Raw genomic sequence first — 25,528 nt, forward strand, 5'->3', positions numbered from 1 at the left:
GAATCTAATACTAACTAATGTCTCTTACAGATATATCGTTACACAAGTAGTAACTTGTGCATCTGAAAGAGACACGTTAGTATTAGATTCCTTACCTTAGAATAGATAACCCGGCAATACCAACCCCCGTGGTGGGTCTGCGAACCAATAATCACACCAGAAAGTCCTGGAGGACAGAACGGCCAAAGAAGCCATCCCTCCGGACTTGGCTGTCCAGGCAGTAGTGTCTTGCAAACGTGTGCAGCGATGCCCATGTAGCTGCCTGACAGATGTCTTGTAAGGGCACTCCCCGGCCCAGGGCAGTTGTAGTCGCCGTGGCTCGGGTGGAATGAGCCCGCAATCCAACAGGGGGCTCCTTTTTAGCCAAGCAGTAACATGCCTGGATACACAAGATGATCCACCGGGAGATGGTCCTCTTGTGCACCGCTTTCCCCTTCTTAGCGCCCACGTAACCAAAAAAGAGTTGGTCATCCACCCGGAACTGGCGTGTGCGATCTAAATAGAACGAGAGCGCACGTTTTGGGTCCAGACGGTGGAGCCGCTCTTCCTCTTTAGAGGGATGTGGAGGCGGTAAGAAGGTTGGCAAGGTGATAGACTGCCCGATGTGGAAGGCCGTGACAACCTTGGGCAGGAAAGATGGCTTAGTGCGCAACACCACTTTGTCCGGATGGACAGAAAGGAAAGGTGGAGTACAAGAAAGAGTCTGGAGCTCACTCACTCTCCTGGCAGAGGTGATGGCAACCAGGAAAGCAGTCTTCAGAGTTAGAAGGCGGAGAGGACAGTTGTGAAGTGGCTCAAAGGGAGCGCACATCAGAAAAGTAAGAACCAGGTTCAAGTCCCACTGAGGCATCACAAACGGAACAGGAGGAAACGTGTGTGTGATGCCCTTTAGAAATCTATTTACAATAGGGGACTTGAACAAAGAAGGTTGATCAGGCAGCCTCAGAAAGGCTGAACGGGCAGAAAGGTAGCCCTTGATAGTGCCCAGAGCAGAGCCCTGCTGGGCAAAAAAAGAAGGAAGAGAAGAACCTCAGAGAGAGGGGCAGCAAGAGGATCCACAGCCTTTGCTGTGCACCATGCCACAAATCTGTTCCACCTGCAGGCGTATACCGACTTTGTGGAGGGACGCCTGGCTGCCAGAATGACGTTACCGACTTCAGGAGGCAAGTCAAATGGCCTCAACTGTCGCCGCTCAATCTCCAAGCATGGAGGTGGAGACTGGACAGGTTCGGGTGGAGGACCGTCCCCTGTTGCTGCGACAGAAGGTCCTCCTGAAGAGGCAAACGAACCGGGGGATCGACTGACATACTGAGTAGCTCTGGATACCAGTACCTTTGTGCCCAGTCCGGAGCCACAAGAATAACTTGGGCCCGGTCGCGCTTGATCTTCTTCAGCACTCTGGGCAGAAGTGGTATAGGCGGAAAGGCGTACAACAGACCGCAACTCCACACGCGACGATAAGCGTCGCGAGCGAGTGCCGCCTTGGAAATTCCAACGCGCAGAACTGATAACATTGCGCGTTCTCTTCGGTGGCGAATAGATCTAACCAAGGCTCTCCCCATTGCCGAAAGAGGCCTTGCGCCACGTCCGAGTTCAGAAGCCATTCGTGATCCATCATGCACCGACGGCTGAGCTCGTCCGCCCTGGCGTTCAGAGACCCTGCCAGGTGTTGAGCCACCAGGGTCACGCCCTGGCATTCCAGCCATTGCCAGAGGCGCAGAGCCTCCTGGCAAAGGGTCCACGACCCCACCCCGCCCTGTTTGTTGCAGTACCACATGGCGGTGGTGTTGTCCGTGAAAACCTGCACTACAATCCCCCGGACAGAGGGGAGAAATGCCTTCAGTGCTAGACGAATCGCCCGAACTCCAACAGGTTGATGTGGAGCCGGGCCTCCGCCGGAGACCAGAGGCCTCTGATCTCCGCCTCTCCCATGTGGCCACCCCAGCCCTGGAGTGACGCGTCCGTCACAACTACGTGCTCCGGTTGGGGAAGGGAGAGGGATCTGCCGCTGACCCAATCGCGGTCCGTGAGCCACCACTGCAGCTGTCTCGCAGTGCCCTCCGAGATCAGGACGTGGTCGGACAGGTTGCCCTGATGCTAGGCCCACTGAAACTTCAGGTCCCACTGCAGAGCCCGCATCCGCCACCTGACGTGATGCACCAGTAGGATGCAGGAGGCCATCAGCCCCAGAAGCCGCAGAAGCCGCAGCGTCAACCTGACCGAGACCCGGGATAACGGCTGAAAGGTGGGAATCAGAGCCTGAATATCCCGGACCCGCTGTTCGGGTGGATAAACCCGAAACCGCGCCGAGTCGAGAACCGCTCCGATGAAAAGGAGCTTCTGAGAGGGGCACAGGTGTGACTTTGGTACATTGATGGAGAACCCCAGCCGGTGCAGGAGATCTGCCGTAGTCTGGAGGTGGCTGACGACTGTCTGGGGCGAGCCCGCCTTCAACAACCAGTCGTCGAGGTAGGGGAAGACTGAAACCCCTAACCTGCGCAGATGAGCTGCGACCACCGCCATCACCTTTGTGAACACCCGTGGGGCGCTGGTAAGGCCGAAGGGGAGCACGGTATACTGAAAGTGCTCGTGGCCAATTGTGAACCGCAGGTAGCGCCGGTGGGCCGGCAGGACGGGGATGTGGAAATAAGCGTCCTGCAAGTCCAACGCTACCATCCAGTCTCCTGGGTCCAGGGCAGCTAGGACCTGAGCCAGTGTCAGCATCTTGAACTTCTCCTTCCGGAGGAAGCCGTTGACGTTCCGTAGGTCCAAGATAGGGCGTAGGCCCCCTTTGCCCTTCTTGAGTACCAGAAAGTAGTGGGAGTAGCAACCACACCCTACTTCTGGCCCAGGAACGCGCTCGATGGCCCCCTTGGCCAAGAGGGCCGTAACTTCCTCCTGCAGAAGTCGCAAATGATCCCCCGATACACGGTGGTTCTGCGGTGGCATGGCTGGAGGAGTCGCCTCGAAGGGGAGGGAGTAGCCCCTTCGGACGATTTGCAGCACCCACCTGTCCGATGTGACAATGCGCCAGTGGAGGTGGTGATGGCGAACCCTGCCCCCCACTGGCGTCACATGGGCCTGAAAGGACGGACTAGGAGGGTTTTGAGGCGGATGCTGCGGGGAAAGGTGTGGACTGAACTCGCCGTTGTCCCCGACCGCCGGGACGGCGGTTCCCACGGCCGCCACCGCGTTGGGTATTACCTTGCGGAGCGTGGCTGGCAGCACGTGTGGGTACACCCCTTCCGTGGTCACGAAAGGAGTGAAAGGCAGCCGATTGCTGGCGCGGAGCCGAGAGGCCCAAGGACTTGGCCGTAGCCCTGCAGTCCTTAAAGCGCTCAAGCGCATGGTCTGCCTTGTCGCCAAAGAGGCGACGGCCATCAAACGGCATGTCCATAAGTGTGTTATGGACATCGGCCGAAAAGTTGGCGGACCTCAACCAGGCGTGGCGTCTGACCGCCACCGTCGTTGCCATCGCCCTACCTAGTGAGTCGGTGGTATCCAGCCCACACCGGATAGAATATTTGGCTGCATCCCGGCCCTCCACAAGGGCTTGGCCGAGTTTGGCCCGTACCTCCAACGGACACTCTGGCAGCACTTCCGCAACCGTATCCCACAGAGAGTGGGTGTAGCACCCAAGAGGCATGCGGTATTGGAAGACCGCAATCCCAAACTAAGGGACGAGAAGATCTTTTTACCGTACTGCTCTTACCTCTTGGATTCCCTGTCCGGCGGTGCCGACGGGAATGCGGTCTGGGACCAGACTCTCGGGGGTGGGGTGGGTGGACAGGAAACATGGGTCGCCCGGGGCCGGGCGGTGGCGTCTGGCCACGTTCCTATCTACGGGCGAACCCGTAGCGGGCTTGGACCAAGTGCCCAAAAGAACGTCGGTTAAGGCCTCGTTAAACGGCAGCAGAGGCTCGGCTGAGCATGACTGCGGCTTAAGGACCTCAGTGAGGAGGTTAGTCCTCACGGCCGCGACGGAGAGCTCAAGGCCCAAGGCCTTGGCTGCCCTCATCAATACCACACTATAGGTTGCCCCCTCCTCCGTAGCCACGGTAGGAGGCGAGACAAAGCCAGTGTCAGGCGAAGTGTCTATACCACTGGCCTCCCCAAGTTCACCTGCCCAGTCCTAATGAGACTGGCATTCACGTGCCAGAGGGTCCTCAGACCCCTCCCAATCCTCCTCATCACCCATCTCCTGGTAGTCAGGTTCAACAAAGGATGGGTCCGGTTCATGGAAAGTAAACTCTCCGAACGGCGTCATAATCGGTGCCGGAACCGGGTCGAGGGAGGTATCGGGAACGGCGCCGCCCGAGGACATCGCCGGTGGTGACACCCGAGGGGACGGCGCTGGGGAGGTCGTTAAATCCACCGGCGATGACCCGGATCCGGAACCGGATCCAGTGGGGCCCTGCGGCGCCGGGCCCGAAAGCTCCGGCGGCGTCGGAGCCGAAGCACCCGATGGCGTCAGGGCCGGAGCCGCCGACCCGATAGGACCCCCAGACGGGACCGCTGGGCCCGAAGGCGCCGCGGAGCCCGTCGGAGGAGAGAGGGCCCTCATGGCCATGAGGAACCGCTCGATCTCCTCCGGCGTCGCGTTAGGCCCAGGGACCGAAGGGTATGAAGCCGGACGCGGCGCCTGCGACTCCGACGGAGCCGCGTGGGCGGTGCCACCTGAACCCCCCGGCTGCGTCGCGCGAGCGTCGGGGGGAGTCGGAAGAGCGATGACGTCTCTTCGACTTCTTGTGCTTACCTGACGACTTCGACCCAGATGAGTGATGTCGACTCCCGGAGCTATGATGGCTCCGCTCCCGCGACCGGTTCCTCGACCTCCGTCCGGACCGGGACCTCTCTTGGCGCGGGGCCGACTGCCGGAGTTCGAGCCGCTTACGGGACCGCTCCCGTCTAGCCTTCGAAGTCAGGGCCCGGCAGTCGGAACAGGCCTTGTCGTCGTGGTCGACGCCGAGACAGTGGAGACACCGATGGTGAGGGTCTGTCACCGACATCAGCCGGTTGCAATCCTCACAGGGTTTGAAACCAGGCATCCCTACCGGCACCGATTAGGAGTCGAAGACTCAAAAAAGGAGATCAAAAAGATCAAAAAGAGAGTTAGTCAAAAAGTGACTAAGGTACCACTTTTTCCGGATCTGCGCTGCTGGCGCGGAAAAAAGAAGAACTGACGTCAGCACGCGGAGGCGTCGTCTAAGTACTCCGACGACGTCATCACGGCACCCACGACGCCGACGACGGACGCGGAGCCGCAGACGACGCCTACCGACGCGCAAGGGTACTGCTACGCAAAAAAATTCCGGATTCAGTCTGACGCCTGGGGATATTCTAAGGTAAGGAATCTAATACTAACGTGTCTCTTTCAGATAGAACCACACACACATACAGAACCACACACACACACACAGAACCACACACACACACACAGAGCCACACACACACAAAGCCACACACACACAGAGCCAGGCTGCGTCACATCAGATTACGGGCCGGCGTCCTCGAGTCAATCAACTCTGAGAGACAGCTGGGGACCCCAGCCTACACTCCACTGTGCTCCCCAAAAGGACAGTGGCCACCTTGTGATAACAGAGCACAGCACCCCAAACCAGGTCCCGCCTCGACCCTATCAGAACCCACATCACCAAACTGGGCTTAATTTGTATACAAAAACAAAAAATACAGTTGCCCAAAATGTTTGTTAGGAGGCTGCAACTAATTCCCTCCCAGTTCGCATTGCCCGCTTCCTTCTAAAGGTCATTTCCCACTTCTCCCCACTGGCACCACTTCTGTATAGAGAGTGTCAAAACCAGATTGCAGCCAGCAGGCAATTGCAGCCAGCAGGCCAGCTTCCCACACAGTGTGAGTGTGTGTGTGGGGGGTGCGCAGGGGGCGGCTAGGGAGAGTTAGACAAATGTTCCCATGGCACTTTCCATATTTTAAAAGTTGTGCAACTCCTTCACAAAGTTTCCCATAGAAAAGTAATTACAATAGGCACACCTGACAATAACTCTGTATGCTCTGCAAAGATGCCAAGGATTGAATGGGCACTATTGAAAATCTATATGGCACAGTGACTTTCGCTAATAGACACTCGCACTGCCTTCCCTCCTCCTAAACTACAGAGCTCTTAGGCATGCTATCATTATCACTCAGCCACCTCTGGAACTCACTCCGAAACCTAAAGGCGGCTCAGTTTGCAGTATGTACTGTACAAGATTCATATGTTAAACGAAAAACAAAACTGCAGAAACACATCATCTGGGAAAATAAATCACTCTCAGTAAATAGGATTCCACATACCATGCATTTTGCAGTAAAGGGTGAAAGCATCACCGACTTGTATGAACATAAGGGTTGTTGCACATAGTGTTGAGAAAGAAATCATTTTCTTTCCTTTGAAACACAAGGGCTTTAAAGAAAGGCCCACTTTCAAAGTTTGTTTTTAATTTAAAAACTGCTGGTGTTAACCACCACCATCCCCCATAAAGCTGTCTCACACACTTTCACACTCACATATTCTCTCTCGCTCTCTGTTTGTCACTCACTCCTCTGTCTCTTTATCCCTGATTGCAATGACAGGCAGCCCAATACGTTTTAATAAATAAGGCAGCACAAGTTTCTCACTATTTACAAAATACTAGTGTGCAGTCAAAAAGCATTGTTTAGCATCAAAAGAGTCGTCCTCCCCTACAATAGGAACCAATGAGCAGGGTCCAACGAGGGGGGGTCAGGAGAGAAAGCACAACCAACGAGGGGGGGGGGGGGGCAGGAGAGCAAGCATAACCAACGAGGGGGGGTCAGGAGAGCAAGCATAACCAACGAGGGGGGGGTCAGGAGACCAAGCACAACCAACGAGGGGGGGGGTCAGGGGAGCAAGCACAACCAACGAGGGGGGGGTCGGGAGAGCAAGCACAACCAACGAGGGGGGGGTCGGGAGAGCAAGCACAACCAAGGAGGGGGGGTCAGGGGAGCAAGCACAACCAACGAGGGGGGGCAGGAGAGCAAGCACAACCAACGGGGGGCAGGAGATCAAGCACAACCAACGAGAGGGGGGCAGAAGAGCAAGCACAACCAACGAGGGGGGGCAGGAGAGCAAGCACAACCATCGAGGGGGGGGCAGGAGAGCAAGCACAACCATCGAGGGGGGCAGGAGAGCAAGCACAACCATCGAGGAGGGGGGTCAGGAGAGCAAGCACAACCAACGAGGGGGGAGGCAGGAGAGCAAGCACAACCAACGAGGGGGGCAGGAGAGCAAGCACAACCAACGAGGGGGGGGGGGGCAGGAGAGCAAGCACAACCAACGAGGGGGGGGTCGGGAGAGCAAGCACAACCAACGAGGGGGGGGGTCAGGGGAGCAAGCACAACCAACGAGGGGGGGCAGGAGAGCAAGCACAACCAACGAGGGGGGGGCAGGAGAGCAAGCACAACCAACGAGGGGGGGGGCAGGAGAGCAAGCACAACCAACGAGGGGAGGGGGGTCAGGGGAGCAAGCACAACCAACGAGGGGGGGGTCAGGGGAGCAAGCACAACCAACGAGGGGGGGTCAGGAGAGCAAGCACAACCAACGAGGGGGGGGTCAGGAGAGCAAGCACGACCAACGAGGGGGGGGGGCAGGAGAGCAAGCACAACAAACGAGGGGGGGGGGGTCAGGAGAGCAAGCACAAAAAACGAGGGGGGTCAGGAGAACAAGCACAACCAACGAGGGGGGGGCAGGAGAGCGAGCACAACCAACGAGGGGGGGCAGGAGAGCATGCACAACCAATGAGGGGGGGCAGGAGAGCATGCACTACCAATGAGGGGGGGCAGGAGAGCAAGCACAACCAACGAGGGGGGGCAGGAGAGCAAGCACAACCAACAAGGGGGGGGAGAGCAAGCACAACCAATGAGGGGGGGGGTCAGAAGAGCAAGCACAACCAACGAGGGGGGGCAGGATAGCAAGCACAACCAAAGAGGGGGGGCAGGAAAGCAAGCACAACCAACGAGGGGGGCAGGAGAGCAAGCACAACCAACGAGGGGGGGGGGCAGGAGAGCAAGCACAACCAACAATGGGGGGGTCATGAGAGCAAGCACAACCAAAGAGTGGGGGGCAGGAGAGCAAGTACAACCAACGAGGGGGGGGCAGGAGAGCAAGCACAACCAACGAGGGGGGGCAGGAGAGCAAGCACAACCAACGAGGGGGGGTGGCAGGAGAGCAAGCACAACCAACGAGGGGGGGTCAGGAGAGCAAGCACAACCAACGGGGGGGGCAGGTGAGCAAGCACAACCAACGAGGGGTGGCAGGAGAGCAAGTACAACCAACGAGGGGGGGGGGGCAGGAGAGCAAGCACAACCAATGAGGGGGGCCAGGAGAGCAAGCACAACCAACGAGGGGGGGCAGGAGAGCAAGCACAACCAACGAGGGGTGGCAGGAGAGCAAGCACAACAAACGAGGGGGGGCAGGAGAGCAAGCACAACAAACGAGGGGGGGCAGGAGAGCAAGCACAACTAACGAGGGGTGGCAGGAGAGCAAGTACAACCAACGAGGGGGGGGGGCAGGAGAACAAGCACAACCAATGAGGGGGGCCAGGAGAGCAAGCACAACCAACGAGGGGTGGCAGGAGAGCAAGTACAACCAACGAGGGGGGGGGCAGGAGAGCAAGCACAACCAATGAGGGGGGCCAGGAGAGCAAGCACAACCAACGAGGGGGGGCAGGAGAGCAAGCACAACAAACGAGGGGGGGCAGGAGAGCAAGCACAACCAACGAGGGGTGGCAGGAGAGCAAGTACAACCAACGAGGGGAGGGGGGGCAGGAGAGCAAGCACAACCAATGAGGGGGGCCAGGAGAGCAAGCACAACCAACGAGGGGGGGCAGGAGAGCAAGCACAACAAACGAGGGGGGGCAGGAGAGCAAGCACAACAAACGAGGGGGGGCAGGAGAGCAAGCACAACTAACGAGGGGGGGCAGGAGAGCAAGCACAACTAACGAGGGGGGGTTAGGAGAGCAAGCACAACCAACGAGGGGGGCAGGAGACCAAGCACAACAAACGAGGGGGGGTCAAGAGAGCAAGCACAACCAACGAGGGGGGGGCAGGAGAGCAAGCACAACAAACGAGGGGGGGTCAGGAGAGCAAGCCCAACCAACGAGGGGGGCAGGAGAGCAAACACAACCAACGAGGGGGGCGGGCAGGAGAGCAATCACAACCAACATGGGGGGGGGGGGTCAGGAGAGCAAGCACAACAAACGAGGGGGGATCAGGAGAGCAAGCACAACCAACGATGGAGGGGGCAGGAGAGCAAGCACAACCAACAAGGGGGGGGGGGCAGGAGAGCAAGCACAACCAACGAGGGGGGGCAGGAGAGTAAGCACTCAACAAGGGGGCACGAGGTGGAGGGAGAGCTTACCTGCGTCATCCAAGCTGTGGGCCGCGACCAGGAGAGACTCCACACGACCACATTTCTCCGAGGCAAAGCAGAAATGCCTCGGAGAAACGACCCGTGATTTTCGGATTCGGGACGTGGTTTTCTTTCTCTCCTCTTCCCATTGGCTGGAAGGAAAAATTCCAGCCAATGGGAAGAGGAGAGAAAGAAAGTAAAAAAAACACCCCCGAATCCCAAAAAGACGGGGCTTAAACGGAGTGATGCCCCTCTCCTCCAATGGCTGGCCTCCGTTTAGGAAGCCAGCCAATGGAGAAGAGGGGCGGTTTTAAGCCCCTTACTGAAAAACATAAGATCTTCCCTGCAAGACTGTGCAAGCGCAGCCTTCGCAGGCGGAGACCTAAAAAAAGTGCTATGAAGCGATCAATGCTATTCGCGTCATAGCATGTCTTTCTTTTTTTTAATCTTTAAACAGGGGTGAACGAGAGGGAATACTGAAAGAGTGTATGTCGAAAAATAAAATAAGAGTGCCTGCACTGCAAAAGCCTGCAGTGTAAGGACACTGACCAACAGAAACAGTACTTGGTAGACTCCACTGCAGGGTGGCAGAACAAAATTCGACTCGAAGCCCAGGCGCTGACGGATGTGAGGAGGAGGTGCTGATCAATAGTAAGCTAGAAAACAAGAGTGATGTGGGAGCCAGCCCATGGTAAGTATAGGCAAGTAATGAGTGGGCTTTAAGCCCCATTTAAAATGGTTTTTTTTAATACAAAAGATTCCGTACTGTGCAGGTTACACCTAAAAATGGCCGATGATGCATCGAGTCATGTGCATCCATGTGTAGTCATCTTGGAGTGATTTTTCTTATACTTTAGAGATTATCATCCTAGGGTGTTTTTTTCACTAAAATGAAAAAAAGCATGCCAAAATGTCAGCTAAGCGGGCTCAAACTTGATGATGCTCTGGCAGATATGTTGGCATTTTTTTTTTAAAGTTTAGTCATTGTGCCAAGCTTGTCAATGGTCATTTGAGCATTATGAATTGGAAAAAATATGTGTGGGAGTGCAGAAGGAAGGGAGAGGCACATTAGTAGTATGCAACTGTCACACCCTATCAAAAGCAACTGCCAAAAAAATCTTTAAATAAGCCAATAAAGCAAGGCAATAAAGAAAGACATGCACTACCACCAAGTGCTAAAAGACAAATTAGAAAAATATTCCCTGATGTCAGTAGTGAAAGGATACAGCTCATCTAATCAAAAGAAAGCTACGCTACAGGGGTGGGAGATAAACAAAGCTAGCCAATCAAGAGCAAGTGGCTGACAAAAAGCCCACTGCATGCATTAATACACAACATCATTAGGTCTTCAGCAACAGCTAATGCTGCAGGTAGACAAGGCCTTAAAAGGAGGTAGAACCATTTAAAACTTTAAAGACCTAAGAATGAAAACAAGAAAAAACTGTTCTGTTTTCGTCTGGTAGTTTACGTGTTAAAAGAATCACATCAGAATTATATTTTGTAAATGCCACATATTTTTTAAATAAGCTAAGCGGTTATGTAACAGCTTTACTTTGGGAAAGACGGCTATACACAATAGTAAGCCATTTCAATTATGCCTTTTTCCAATGAAATAACAGTAGCTATTTTTAAACAGATTGCCTGGTCTCTTTCCTCGTTATTGCTGGGTTTAAAATGACGAGAAAGATTTTCTGCAAGATGGACGCAAATAATGATAACTGAGCCATCTCCTTCTAGGTAATTTATCAGTACATGTAAATCAATAGTGACGTTATCTAAACCGAAAAGAATCATGGGAATATCATGAACAGACTAAATAAAAAAAATATGGATACCTATCCGCAGAAGTGTATTATAACTACAATGAAACTTTTGGAACCACTGAACAATTGTGGAAATTAATGCTCTGAATGGACTTCCATGTCTGTATACATGATGTTCTCCTCTCCTGTTAGCCAACGCATGAACTACAACCTGAATAACAGCACAAATACGTGTTCTGCAAATTTCCAGATCAGTTGGCCAATTGAATATGGGTGTCTAGTACAGCTTTAAAACAAATATATGCAATCAGACTGATAGGTAAATGTATTCTCACAATAAATGATGTGACATGTATGAAAGGCGTGAAAACCAGACTGAAAAAAAGCAGAAAGACAACTATGCATTCACATGCATGAAAAGTGCGAATGGTCTCAAACATCCGACAAAATACACCTTCATAAAGAATAACACTCGAACAGAAGAAAGTTGCACAAGAAGACTATCACAAGATAACTGCAAAAAACAGTATGGTAAAATAATACAGGTTACTAAGTTATTGCACATGTAAGTCCACACATTTCTTGCTGCCATGTAATAAGTATGACAAGATCGTTGTTCGATGGATCTATTTTAAAGCAATACCAAATCCACATCCAAAGTATGAAAAGACAAAGTACCTTCTCGAGATACATCACAGATCAGGTTCCAAGCTTTAATGATGTCCGGGCGTTTGCTCTGCAAATCCACCACACACTGGTATGCCCGCTTCTTAAAGTCTTCCTCCTGGTCAAACCTGGTTTTAGATTCCTGAGTTAGGAAAGAAAAAGTAAAACTAATATTTTCACATACCTTCCAAGGCAGAGCTCTTACATGAGCTATCAGGTTTGCACATCATGAGTGCATGGATAAGATCTTATTTTATGAGCTATGACAGATTCACATTTTCATGACAAGATATGGCAGAACCTCCTTTGTGCTGCCCTTTAGATATAGTACAAGGCAATTTAATCTATAGGTTAATGAGTATATGACGTGTCATCTAAGACAGTTTATCTTGTAACAGACAATCGGATTTCTGCCATACCTGTCAGTAGACTTATTTTGGACAACACATTTGGAATAATTTAATAAATGTTTATTATTATACTCTCACCCACATTTTGTAGCTTCGGCAAGGGGATGGTCCATCAATTAATAACAAAGAACAAGTTGCTTACCTTTGGTAATGCTCCTTCTGGTAGAGACTGTCTAGCTGCAGATTCCACACCTTTTAAATATTCCCCAAGCTTACGACTGGATCCAGAAACCTTTTTGTAATACCTCTGTGTAGGAAAGAGCCCCTTTTTAGGTCTCGCCTAGCATTGCAGCACGCATGCGCTACTCGCTCTGCGAGAGCTAATGTGAACAGGAGATTTCAGAAGGGGACATGAAGCCCAGCCCATCATTTTCATTGGGTCGTGTCAGCGTTCATGCTAAACGCTGGCGTCCCATTGAAAAGGCTGCTTCTTAGTTACCGCCCTGTCTCCCTTTTGGACGGCCCATCCATCATGAAGGATTTTCTTATCTAAAGCGGGCGTGCTATATAAACAAGACGTGAAGCAAAGGATCCAGTCCGGCTGGGCCGTCCGAAAATGAGACAGGGCGGTAGCGTAATGACAACAATTTCCCCTTTCTTCGGTCTCTCACCCCGAGCACACACCGTGTCAACCACATGCCACCACACAGTAACTCGCGGTGAACTCAGCTCTGTGAACAGCCAAGAGGTATATATGCATGCTCTGTCGAAAGCGGCCCAGTAAACTAAATTAATAAAGTAAAATACATAATTCATTGTTTGCAAACTACACACGTCCCCAGTTAGAGAAGGTTGGAAAAGGTGTTGTAATATTGATTAAGTTATAACACCGTTAATAGGATTATCAACATTTAAAACAATTTTTCATTCTCTACTTATTTATTTATTTTAGAGGTTTTATATAGCGCTGGCTGAACCCAGAGGTATCAGAGCGCTTTACAATTGTAACAGAAATGGGTTTAAACACAGGTACAGTGTGTATAAGTACAGAAAGTTGATTCATAAATGAGCAGTCCACATAGGATAAAGGTTAAACTAGATGAAAAAGTAAAAAACAATTGCTAAACACAATGAGATATACAATATAGAGGTCGCAGTTTGGTGGGAAGGTTCGATATAGTATGCCTAGGAGCAGGAAGGACAAAAATGTGAAAGAAAACTGAAGGTCATAAAGTGTAGTAAGGAACGGGAGGTAAAGGAGAGGCAAGGAGGGGAGATAAGGTGATCAGATTGAAGGGGAAGGGAAGGAGAGGGGGGATAGGAGGGGGGTCACTAGCCGTAGGCGGAGCAGCTGAGTGGGGGGATGCTGAGAGGACGGGGCCACTCGGGAGGGATTAGAAGCCCCCGTATTTATTAAGGAGAAGAAGTTTGAGTTCTTTTTTGAAGCTGGGGTAGGACGGGTTACAACGGAGGTCTGTTGGGAGGGCATTCCAAATAAGTGGGACATTGCCTGAAAAGGAGCGTGACTGGGTGGAATTCTTTTTCTGAAGGGGGGGATAAGTAGGAGGGTGTTCGAGCTTCTCAGGGATCGCGTGCAGCCTGCTTTGGTCAATTTGTTAGCAAGGTATTTCGGTGTGTTTTGGTGGAGGATTTTGTGCGTAATGCAGGCGGTTTTATAAAATACACCCTCATTTGGAATCAATGCAGCCATATTAGGGGAACTTAGGTACAAAGAGCTGGACACACAGGACACTCACAGCAGTGGAGCAGTACAATTATAACGATAAAAACACCAACACCGTATGAATGGTGGCATCGAGAATTGGGCACATCGTAAATCACACATCGAACACTACACTCCAGTAAATCAGGGCTGATTGGGGGGCAGATGCTGGTAAACAATGACAATAAAGGGGAGGCATGGGCCAATTTTGCAAGAGAAAATTGGGGGCAGCCTCAACATAAATTTAGCAATGAGGGGTTCAGGGTCTTTCGAGGCTGCAGCTGTGTGTATAAGGGGGAGCGTGGACATGCAAATATCATTAGCTCAACATTGCAGGATACTGTCACTCCAGTCCGACATCCGGATTTGGTCAAATAGGAAAAACAATGAGGGGCGAAATTCAGGGTAAGGCCATTAGGGGGAGCTCCAGGCTAAGGAATGGTCTGAAGGACTGGATCGAGGACTGGATCAGTATAAATTCACAGAGAAGAGAAATCCTTTCCTAAATGAGAAACAGAGCAGGAAAAGAAAATAGTCAGTGGTCCAGAGATAGCTAAGGCGAGCCATCTAGTGGTAGAAACACGTCAAAACACTACAGTATGGCCTCCCCACATACTGGAAAAGTAGCCTGTTTTCTGGCACTCTGAGGTTGACAGTAGCTGCTGAAGACATTTAAAAGAGGGAGGGCAGTTAGTTGATAGTTATCATGTCCGGAGGGCTCGCAGGGATGCAGATTAGCATTAGTTCTGCAAATTGTATGTCTAGGGTATGCGCTCGAATATTTCACACATAGGAGATCTATGGAATCCCACTGAAAGTGTACAGGGAACGACTGCCCGACCAGCTTCGGCTTGAATCTGGGAGAAAGATTTCACAAAGTTGTTCCTTTTTCTCATGTTTTAGAGCAAGTTCTGTAGAACGAGGCGCCTTACGAAAAAAGGGTGAGAAAACAATGGTGGATTGCGGGCCAAAGTAATGAATGCAGGCAATCTGCTCATTTTTAGTTTTCCTCCACAGACCACACACATCGTTGCAGCGGCGTAGCTATTAGTAGTGCAACGTGCGCAGTGGCACCCGCGACCTCGTGTCTGAGTGCCCCTCTTCACCCGAAGTGTGGCTGTATTTAATCACTGAATTTATGATAAGAGGGCCCGTGTTCCTCGCTCTTACGAGAGGCCCCGGGCGCCCCTGCAACGCCAATGCATGGTTTTGTGTCAGCAAACACAGGTGTCTTGTAGCTTTACAAAAACACCTAAATAAAATATATACATGTTCTCATGTATGCAACATGTGCTTCTACTATCAAGGATATGGAAGATTAGACACCCAGCAGGGCCCTTGCATGAGAGTGCTTTGTATTACCCAGTCTGGAGACAATTGAAACTGTAATGCCTGCAGGGCACAAGTCCTAAAAAAAGAAGTGGGGGGACTAACCACGTTAAGTAGCATGCGAGTGACAACACGACGTGTGACATCATAGCGCTTGATATCCCATGTGGCATCACAGGAAGTGGCATCATAAGAAGTGACATCAGATCCTAAGACCTCACACATAAGTTCTATCATGAATATATTTTAGCGTGTTTAAATATTTAACAAATTAGATTTTGCATCTGGATTGTGCCAAAGCAACCCTGATGCAAAGTCTGGACCTCATCTTATATATTTATTTTTCAAAACTCTGCTACAAATATATTGGTAACAAGGAGAAGCGTGGTAGTAAATCTGTGCTATTTATTTGTCTGCAAAGTCTGCATTTAAAAATACCTTATGTGGTTAAGGCACCTTGTAACCCTTCCTGCCTTATGTAACACATCCTTTAAATTGTTTTACACGTGTACATGATTTATTGTCAATGTAACATGCATTCCTATAATGCAAAGTGCCCTGACATTGTGCTTTGGAAGAAGGAATGCACAGGCGCTCCTTTCTGGGGCCTGGCACCTATTTTTTCTCATCAGTCCTTCACCCACAGCAAGAGAGAGAAAAACACAAAAAGGAGAAAGGAAAAAAAGAGAAAAACGAAGAACAGAGCTAATGGTCAAAAACAGATAGTAAAAGGGGGAAACCCAATATACCTGAAAGGAAGTGACAAAGGCAGTAGTAGTGAAGACCTTCCTTTAATTGCATCCAGCGTTCAGCTCCCCCGGCAGCAACTGCCGTCCCGGGAATTCTACAAACACATAGTACAAGAAAGGCACGAGTACAACATAGCTCGTGGATAAAACTCGTGGCAGTTAAAGAGACAGCACATCCCAACACATCCCCCTTCCTTCAATAAACAAACAATGAACAATGGAAAGTAAAATGAAATAACAACTAACCCACTCCATCCCTTAAAACAATACAAAAAGGAAATGCAATCGTTCAATAAGTGACAAAATCCCGAAACTTCACAGGAACAACTTTGCACCTGGTGGAACTTCGTTGAGGAATAACATCATTTGAAACAGAACCAGGGTTAGAAGCGGGCAAAACCCGAGGAATGGTATTAGCAGGAAGTAAGTCTGAGTCAGAGGTGGGTAAAACACGATACCCCAAACTAAATTTGCTCTTCACAAACTCCTCTTTATGCTTAGGAACAACAGCAACGCGAGACTTGTTCCAAACCTTACCATTCTCCAGAACAACCACATGATCCTTAACTTCCTTAACCCGAACAGGAGGGGAAAACCGAGCTAATCCCTTACGCAAAAGCACAGGTTTCCTGATTCTTACCCAGTCCCCTGAGCGCACAGGAGATGATCTAAAACTACCCTGAGTGTAATTGGCCTGAGTACAAGCTCTAACATCAGCCACCCTACCTAGCTTGACTACATTAACATCTTTCCTCGACATCCAATCTTTGTTCAGTTCCGAACCGGCTACTCTACCCCTGAGTAAAGTAAAAGGTGACACACCCGTGCTGGAATGAGGGGTAATCCTTAATGCCCACAACATGTCTGATATGACTTTCTTCCAATTCAGACCATTGATGTTGGCCAACTGCAATTGATCTTTAACCACACGGTTCAACCGCTCTACTAAGCCATTGCTTGAAGGGTGATAAAGAGAGGTGAGAATGTGTTTGATGCCATGAGACTTCAAAAAACTTTGCATTTCACTACACACCAACTGAGTGCCATTATCAGACACCAACTCTTCTGGTAAACCCTCACGCAAGAAAACATCTTTGAAGAATTTAATAACAGTAGCAGAATTGATACTCTCAACAAACCTAATTTCTGGCCATTTTGACATGTAGTCAATCAGAACTAGCGCATACTTCGGAGTCATTCCTAGATTATAAAATGGGCCAGCTACATCAAATGCCAACTTATACCAAGGCAATTCCTCAACTTGTACAGGAGTCACAGGAGAGGGACAAGTAACCTGAGACTTATCACTAAGAACACAAGCCCCACAGTCACGAACACAGTGTTCGATCGCCTTATCTACTCCAGGCCACCAAAAATCTTCACGTACTCTCCTTTTCATAGCACGAATACCCAAGTGACCAATGTGAGCCAAATCCAAAACCTTTTTGCAAAGAGCTTCCGGAACCACCAATAAACCACCTCTGCGTAAAACACCATTAATTAAAGATAATTCATCACATACCCTCTTGAAAGGTACCAACTCTGAAGATAAAGACTTGTCATCGGGCCAACCATTCGTCAAGCAATCAATAACACAACACAAATTCTTATCCTCATTTACAGCAAACTTCCAATCAGCCTCCGATAGCGTAATGTCAACCTCTGACACTGAACTAACCGCACACACCATTTCCAAATCCTCACAACCGTGTTCCAAATCATCGTGAGGAAGAGGCAACCTGGACAAACAATCAGCCACATTGTTTCTAATCCCAGGCACATATTCCAGATGATAATCAAACTCACTAAGTCTGTATTGCCATTTAGCAATGCGAGGAGAAGCCCTCCCACCACCTTTAGTAGTGAAGAGATCAATAAGAGGCTTATGATCAGTCTTGAGTATAATATGATTACCCCAAAGAAAATTCCTGAAATGCTGCACACCCCACCATATAGCCAATGCTTCCTTTTCGATGGTTGAATATGTGCTTTCTGCTCCACGTAAGGTTCTGGAAGCAAAAGCAATTACTTCCTCCTTACCATCAGGCCTCTTCTGCAAAAGAACTGGCCCAAGACCCACATTGCTGGCATCAGTAATTACAATACATTGGTCATTGATATTAAAAAGCTTGAGAGGACGTGCTTGCACAATTTCATCTTTCAGTGATTTAAAATCATTTGCACACTCCTGAGACCAATCGTACTTTACATTTTTTTTTTAAACAAATTTCTTAAAGACACAGTCCTATCAGAAAAATTACGAACGAACTTGGCATAATATTCAACCAGTCCCAAAAAGGAACGTAGTTGATCCTTGTTCGATGGTTCTGGTGCATTTTGAATGGCATCCAACAATTTCATTTTGGGTTCCACCCCTTTAGCTGAGATGTGATGACCCAAATAATCTACACTTTCCTTGAGAAATTTGCACTTGTCCTTCCTTAATGTTAAACCAAACTTCCTTAAAATTTCCAAAACCGTTCTCACTCTGCTATTATGCTCTTCCACAGACTTTCCATAAATGAGAATGTCATCCTGAAAGAAGACGACTCCCGCAGTATCTTTAAAAAGATTGCCCATAAGGCGTTGAAAAACTGCGGAAGCCGACGCCAGTCCGAATGGCATTCTCAAATAACGGAAGGCACCTTCAGGAGTCACAAAAGACGTAAGGTGCCTTGAATCCTTGCTTAACATAACTTGATGGTATGCCGAAAAAATATCCAGGGTGGTAAAATACCTGGCACCCTCCAATGTAGATAGCATTTCATTAATGTTGGGTAATGGTTGTCGATCAACCCATATACAAGCATTCAAGTCGCGCAAGTCTACACACATCCTAAGAGACTTATCGGCCTTGCGCGCTAAAACTACAGGAGACAACCATTCTGACCCCTCTATGGGTTCAATCACTCCTAAAAGACGCAATCTTTCCAGTTCATTCTTTAATTCGTTTCGCATACTAAGTGGTACTTTGCGAACCTTGTGTGCAACCGCTCTAACCCCTTCTTTTAAAACAATTTGGTGCTGAAAACCCTTGAGTTTACCCAACTTGTCACAAAAAACTTCCGGAAACTCATGCGCCCATTCACTCTCACACGAAATACTCAGAGAGTGCACAGACTCAAAATCAGGCAAAGAGGCATAATACTGCTTAGCCTCACGTCTTGACAGAACCATGTCCTCATGGTTAGGATCAAGGATCATGCCAAGCTCACCTTGTTCATGCCAACCCAACAAATTTGTACCGTCTTTGACAACATAAATAATAGAAGATGTAGAATCACCTTTGAACTCAAGCTCACCTCTAAACTTTCCTAAAACTTCCACTCTTTTGCCCCCATACGCAAACATCTTAATAAAGGACTGGGACAAAAGAACTCTCCCTAGCATGTCTAAATCTTTAACATTGACTATGGAGAAAGGAGAACCAGAGTCCGCTAGAAATTTGATGCACACACCATTCACATTAATGGAACAAATCGGGGACTTCCTTCTCCGAGACCCATCCATAGCAGCTATCTCAACAACACCATCCGCATCCATGGGAGAAGCAGACAACATCAACAACTCATAATGCTCATCATCATCATCAACAACATACTGGCGTTCATCAATGCTCTTCACCATGTGTGAAGACCCTCTTTGTACACTAGTAGCCTTGCACATGCGTGCTAGATGACCTTTCTTCCCACACTTGAAACAAGATTGATTAGTAGCAAAGCAAAATTTGAAGTTTCCCAAATGTGATCTACTACCACATCGATAACAAGATAACCCTTGCGCATCATTCTTGGGTTTGTTGGCATGAATTGAAGAACGAGGAGAATTGGAATTTAGTGCTCTCCGCTCAGAAGTCTTAATCGTCGCTTTAGTGGTGACAGCATTGATTTCAGAAGATTCCGCTGGAGCCACAACATTCGACACAGGAGTACTCATCTCCTTCAAGCAAAACTGGGAATGTTCAACTGATTTGGCCAAGGTTAACGCAGTTTCTAAGTCAGGGTCACCAGAAGATAAAAGTTTTTCACGCACCTTCTTGTCACAAGTGCGTTCAATAAGTTGATCCCTAATAATTTCATCCCTAAATTCCCTGTAGTTGCAATTAACTGCTAAAATCCTCAAAGCTGCAACGAAATCGTCAATAGACTCCCCGGGCATTTGCGCACGTTGCAAAAACTTGTGACGCTCCAAAACAGTATTTCGTTTGGGACTAAATCTTTTGTCCAGAGTTTTGATTAGGGAAGCATACTCATCCAATATTTGTGCATCACCGTCATTCCCTGAAACAGATATTCTTACTTCTTCAAGGGGTAAGGTTTCAAGAATGGACCTTCCTTCAGGTCCCAAATTGTATACTAATAACGCCTTCTTCTTTTTGGAGGTGAAGGTATCGCCATCGATGGCTTCAATGTAGGCTTCGAATGTGGCTTTCCACTGCTTCCAGGGCATAGGAGGAGGACCAGAAGACTGCAAAAAGGGAGGTGGCGAGGCTACTTTTTCCATTTGCGTGGGTGGGTTGCTGCCACAAAACCCCAAGAAAATCCAAAATAACAATATTTCCAGGAAAAATATATATTACTCAAGGTGCCTGTATTCCTCTTTTTTTTTTTTAAAACAGTGCATGTATTCACAGAATTCCATGAATAAGACACAATGCCATGTTATGACTTTAAGCGCATTATAATCTGCATAGAATGTCAGGAGAATGCACATCACAAAGTAGAATCATGCGCGTGGAAATCTGCTCGCAAGTGCAGTCGCAGCAAGCGTCACAATGCGTTACAGAGAGCGAGAGCAGAACGAGATTGTCAGCGCGCTATAAAAGAAATGATGTGCAGAGCTCGCGCGTTGGCTCGAGAAGAGCAGAGTTCGCGTTTAGGCACAAAAACTATTGACACGGTAAAACCTTGGAAACACGCAGAAAAATAAAAGAGAAAGTCTTTTGTAAAACTCACGGCTCAAATCAGTTACACCAGTGAGGATGTGTGAACGTCGTGCCGCTTCTGAATTTCCATAGGCATTGTCACAAGACTCCGACGTCACGGTTGCTTCGTCCTTGAAATTAGACGAAAAGCAACTCTAAGGAGAGGTGAAGCACTGGACCATCGTCGCCAGTGAAAGGAAGTGACAAAGGCAGTAGTAGTGAAGACCTTCCTTTAATTGCATCCAGCGTTCAGCTCTCCCAGCAGCAACTGCCGTCCCGGGAATTCTACAAACACATAGTACAAGAAAGGCACGAGTACAACATAGCTCGTGGATAAAACTCGTGGCAGTTAAAGAGATAGCACATCCCAACAATACCCTTGTAGGTTTGGGCAATACAATGATCAAGTAAAAGGACCTGCAAGGGATTTTGTTACAAAAATGACTTCTGGTTAGTTGTAAGATTCAATCTGAAAGTAACACTCCAGCAGGAGATGACTTCAAAGTGTCGATGGACAACTGAGCAAAAATGCAGAAAAGAGAAAGAACACACAGGAAACCTAGGATATTTTGAAAATGTCAATCTTATTTAGACATAAAGTATTCAAATGGGGTAAAATATTTACAGCAACATCTTTATACAAAGAAGCCTAACACACATTGTGCTAACAGTACATAAAAATAACTATTCCAAATGCAAAAATGAGAGTCACAAATTAAACAAAAATATGTAACTATCAAAGGAAATAATTTCCACTTGGAAATAGATGTAATGGTCGACGTTTCGGTCTGTTCAGCTTTCGTCTTTTCAGACCATCTTCAGGACAGTAAATTTGGTGCTGTCTGATGAACCATTCAGATGTGAGAAGGTCGCTTCTCTGAGAGTTATACTTTAAGATCAAAATGGGACTTGCAGCAGCAGCTGTCTAGAAGGGGGTTACGAGTAATGCGGCCACCGAATGATGAATCAATGATTTCCTTTATTCTGCGAGGATAGAACACTGCGCTCTGAAACGGTGCGGCTGGCGTCTCACTTTCCGTGTGTCGATTCGGAAAGTGAGACGCCAGCCGCACCGTTTCAGAGCGCAGTGTTCTATCCTCGCAGAATAAAGGAAATCATTGATTCATCATTCGGTGGCCGCATTACTCGTAACCCCCTTCTAGACAGCTGCTGCTGCAAGTCCCATTTTGATCTTAAAGTATAACTCTCAGAGAAGCGACCTTCTCACATCTGAATGGTTCATCAGACAGCACCAAATTTACTGTCCTGAAGATGGTCTGAAAAGACGAAAGCTGAACAGACCGAAACGTCGACCATTACATCTATTTCCAAGTGGAAATTATTTCCTTTGATAGTTACATATTTTTGTTTAATTTGTGACTCTCATTTTTGCATTTGGAATAGTTATTTTTATGTACTGTTAGCACAATGTGTGTTTGGCTTCTTTGCATTAAGATGTTGCTGTAAATATTTTACCCCATTTGAATACTTTATGTCTAAATAAGATTGACATTTTCAAAATATCCTAGGTTTCCCGTGTGTTTTTTCTCTTTTCTGCATTTTTGCTCAGTTGTCCATCGACACTTTGTAGTCATCTCCTGCTGGAGTGTTACTTTCAGATTGAATCTTACAACTAACCAGAAGTCATTTTTGTAACAAAATCCCTTGCAGGTCCTTTTACTTGATCAATGGTCAAAAACAGCCTGCAAGAGTGGGGTAAGGGGGCCAGGAGTATCTGGTGAAGCATAAAGGACGCAGCGCCCAGATACCCCTGAGGGTGACAGTGTGGCGCTTTACAGATGCTGTTTGAGTGATTGAAGAGGCATGAGGTAGAATCAGTACTAAGAAGCTTGGTAGTGGCAACAACAACCTTCAGGTGCACTGGGCGCAGGCTTCTGAGCAAAGCCTTGGGCACCTACACTTATTTGGTTACAAATTAAGCCCTGCTCGTAATGGACCAATCAGAGAAGAAAAGCCTTAAACTGACCTAGTCTCTACGCAGAAATAGCCCCATGAGGGGCGAGCAGACATCAAATTCAGTGTGGAGTCTCAATGCACAAGTTTAGAGTACTTTTTCCGACAGGGGAATTGCCGAATTAATATTTTTTGTAATTGTGAACAGCAGAGGCGGGGTCCGTATGAGCTGCACAGCTCGGAAATATCCACGTCCATTTTAACTTCTTGTGAGTAGGATATGAACACAGTGGACCTTGCGGCTGTCTCCCAGGTGTCTGCGCACTAGCATCACGCACCTTCTCTCACAAGAGAAGACCCATGGCAGCGCACTGCCCCTTGGCGCTTATGTTGCTTATGCCGAATAGTTTAAAACAATAAAATAAAAGAAATGTCACATTTTTATACCGCTGTCAAAAGAAAGTAATGCATTAATGTAAGTCATCCGAGGCCTTAGTACACTCCCATGCGTCGTGTTTTGTGAATACAGGGGCCTTAGTTAAGCCAATCCAGATAGCCCGAGTGTGAAAAACAGAGTACGTCACCTGCAACAACACGCTAGGTCACAGTAAATCATTTTACAGAGCTGGAAGCATGAAAGGTAGGGCCAGTCCACCGTGGAAAGATGTAAATCCTTGCCATGCTACATTGTTATTGGGAGCACATTCCATGTAACGACTGCCTCAGAACCCGCGTGATACAGCAACAGCAAGAGCTATGCACACAGGAAGTGATTGGCACAAAATGGCGCCCACAAAACTGGACGTTTATTAAGGCGCGCAATCGCTTTTCTGACGGCACTACCTACAGATTTTTCAAGCGCGCCGTCTGAACGAGTAGCATTTCCATGAAATTGGGCCTGACGAGGCTCTCCTCCCTGATGGTGACACTGAGCCGGATGCCCTGCAACAATGACACTGCAGCACGGGTACCTATAGTGACACTGCAAAGGCTGTCCAGTGACTCTGCAGGCACCGCAAACACGATCACTGCAGTCACTGCAGGCATCGCACGGCTATCTATAGTTGCGCTGCAGACGCTGTCCGGTGACCCGATAAGGGGGCGCGTGCTCCTGGCTCTGTGGACAACATGCCAGCTCACCTGGGCAGCCCAGGCTACTTCCCAAAACATTGTGCTAATCCTGACCGACGACCAGGACACGGAGCTGGGGGACATGGTGAGTGAGTGCTTCTTCGTTTCCGGCTGTCCCTAGATGTATTTAACATCCTAGGTGGGGGTTTCATTACGTTTTGTAGACTTTAAAAAGCAGCAAAACAGCTACACGGACCTCAGCCTGGAATGTTGTAGCTTTAAGCCGAGAAACTAACTGTGCACGCAGTGGAGCGATTGTCTTTTTTTTGCGAAGTCACTTATTGAATGAGCAATTAACTCGGCATACGTGTTGCGTGCTGCCTGGTTTCCTCCTCTCCAGTCACATTGAGCAGGAATTACAAACAGAGTAACAGTAACAAGCATTTGCAATCAAATACAGCTCACATTTACGCAACTTTGAGCTACTGGCATTGTAAACGACAATGCCTTTTTTCATGATTTGTTTTTTAAAAGATAAATAAAAGGCATTGCCATTTACAATGCCAATAGCTTAAACTTGCGTAAATGAGAGACCTATTGCATTGCAAATGCTTGTTTGAGATGGTCACTGCCATGACTTGCCTGGTATTTGATACAACTTTGACTGAGATGTACTGGGTTCCTGCTAACCAGGTCCTCAGTGTCAGTATTATTTCCAAAAAACAAGGTAACTGTGCAATTGTTCCACAAATGGCATGACCTTTAGCACCTCTGTAAGTCCCTAGTTCCCCTGGTACCTAAGGAATTGGTACTAAAGAGGGTCCTTAAGAGCTGCAGCAAGTATTGTGCCACCCAAAAGGACCCAACACAAAACTCATGAAGACTGCCATTGCAGGCTGCGCCAAATTGTGCAGACAAAAGTGAAACCATGACATGGCACACCCCCTGTGTGCCATGACCCCAAACCCTGCAAGAAATATATGTAAGTCACTCCTACAGCAGTCCTTACATCCCTAAAGCAGGGTGTATTATATTACATGTGAGGACACATCTGCTTAAGCAGATCTGCCCCTGTGCTGTCTAGTCCAATTACTACATAGTACAAGCGAACGGGGAAGCCATCTAGAGTATATGTTCTAGAAAGTGGTCGTTACACGTTCCCCAGCTAAATGATGGCCTATGGTGTATGGTGTCAAACAACTTGTCTTAATAAACCCATACTGATGCCAGTAGTGGGTTTAGGAAGACATGCACCCAGAGGGCACCTTAGAGGTACCCCTGAAAACTTAACAATTTCTAGTGTACTGGCTGACTGGTTTAGACCACAGAGAGGTTTCTGACCCTCTGCAGGCAAGGGCCCACCCTTTCTGAGGTCGAAAACAATGCATGCACCGCCCTGAGGTGTTGTCACCTCCTCTAAGCAGGAAGGCTAGCAATCAGCACATCAAGGCAGGAGGATTGAAGGGCCTCTGCTGCCTTTGATATGCAACCCTGGGTTCCCCAGACAGGGAAGGTGCCACCCCCTGCCCCAGGCCCCTTTGGCACCAGGTCAGGTGGGAAAAGTAGCTAGTCAGGAGGCGTGTTCAGTATCAGGCTAGTTACACCCCTAAGGGGGGCTACCTGATGTGAAAAAGAAAAATAGAATTCCACCATC

General features: G+C 48.6%; 1 protein-coding gene across 2 annotated transcripts in view; it reads right to left on the reverse strand.

Moving 5' to 3' along the window:
• Positions 1-25,528, reverse strand: part of RARS1 (arginyl-tRNA synthetase 1) — a 176,292-nt gene that overhangs the window by 91,147 nt on the left and 59,617 nt on the right. For both annotated transcript variants that reach the window (XM_078653389.1, XM_078653390.1), the window contains exon 8: positions 11,827-11,956. In XM_078653389.1, the coding sequence (XP_078509515.1) occupies positions 11,827-11,956 (130 nt within the window). The remainder of the gene's footprint in view (positions 1-11,826; positions 11,957-25,528) is intronic.

The sequence above is a fragment of the Lissotriton helveticus genome, chromosome 7 (genome assembly GCF_964261635.1).
Source record: "Lissotriton helveticus chromosome 7, aLisHel1.1, whole genome shotgun sequence".
NCBI lineage: Eukaryota > Metazoa > Chordata > Amphibia > Caudata > Salamandridae > Lissotriton > Lissotriton helveticus.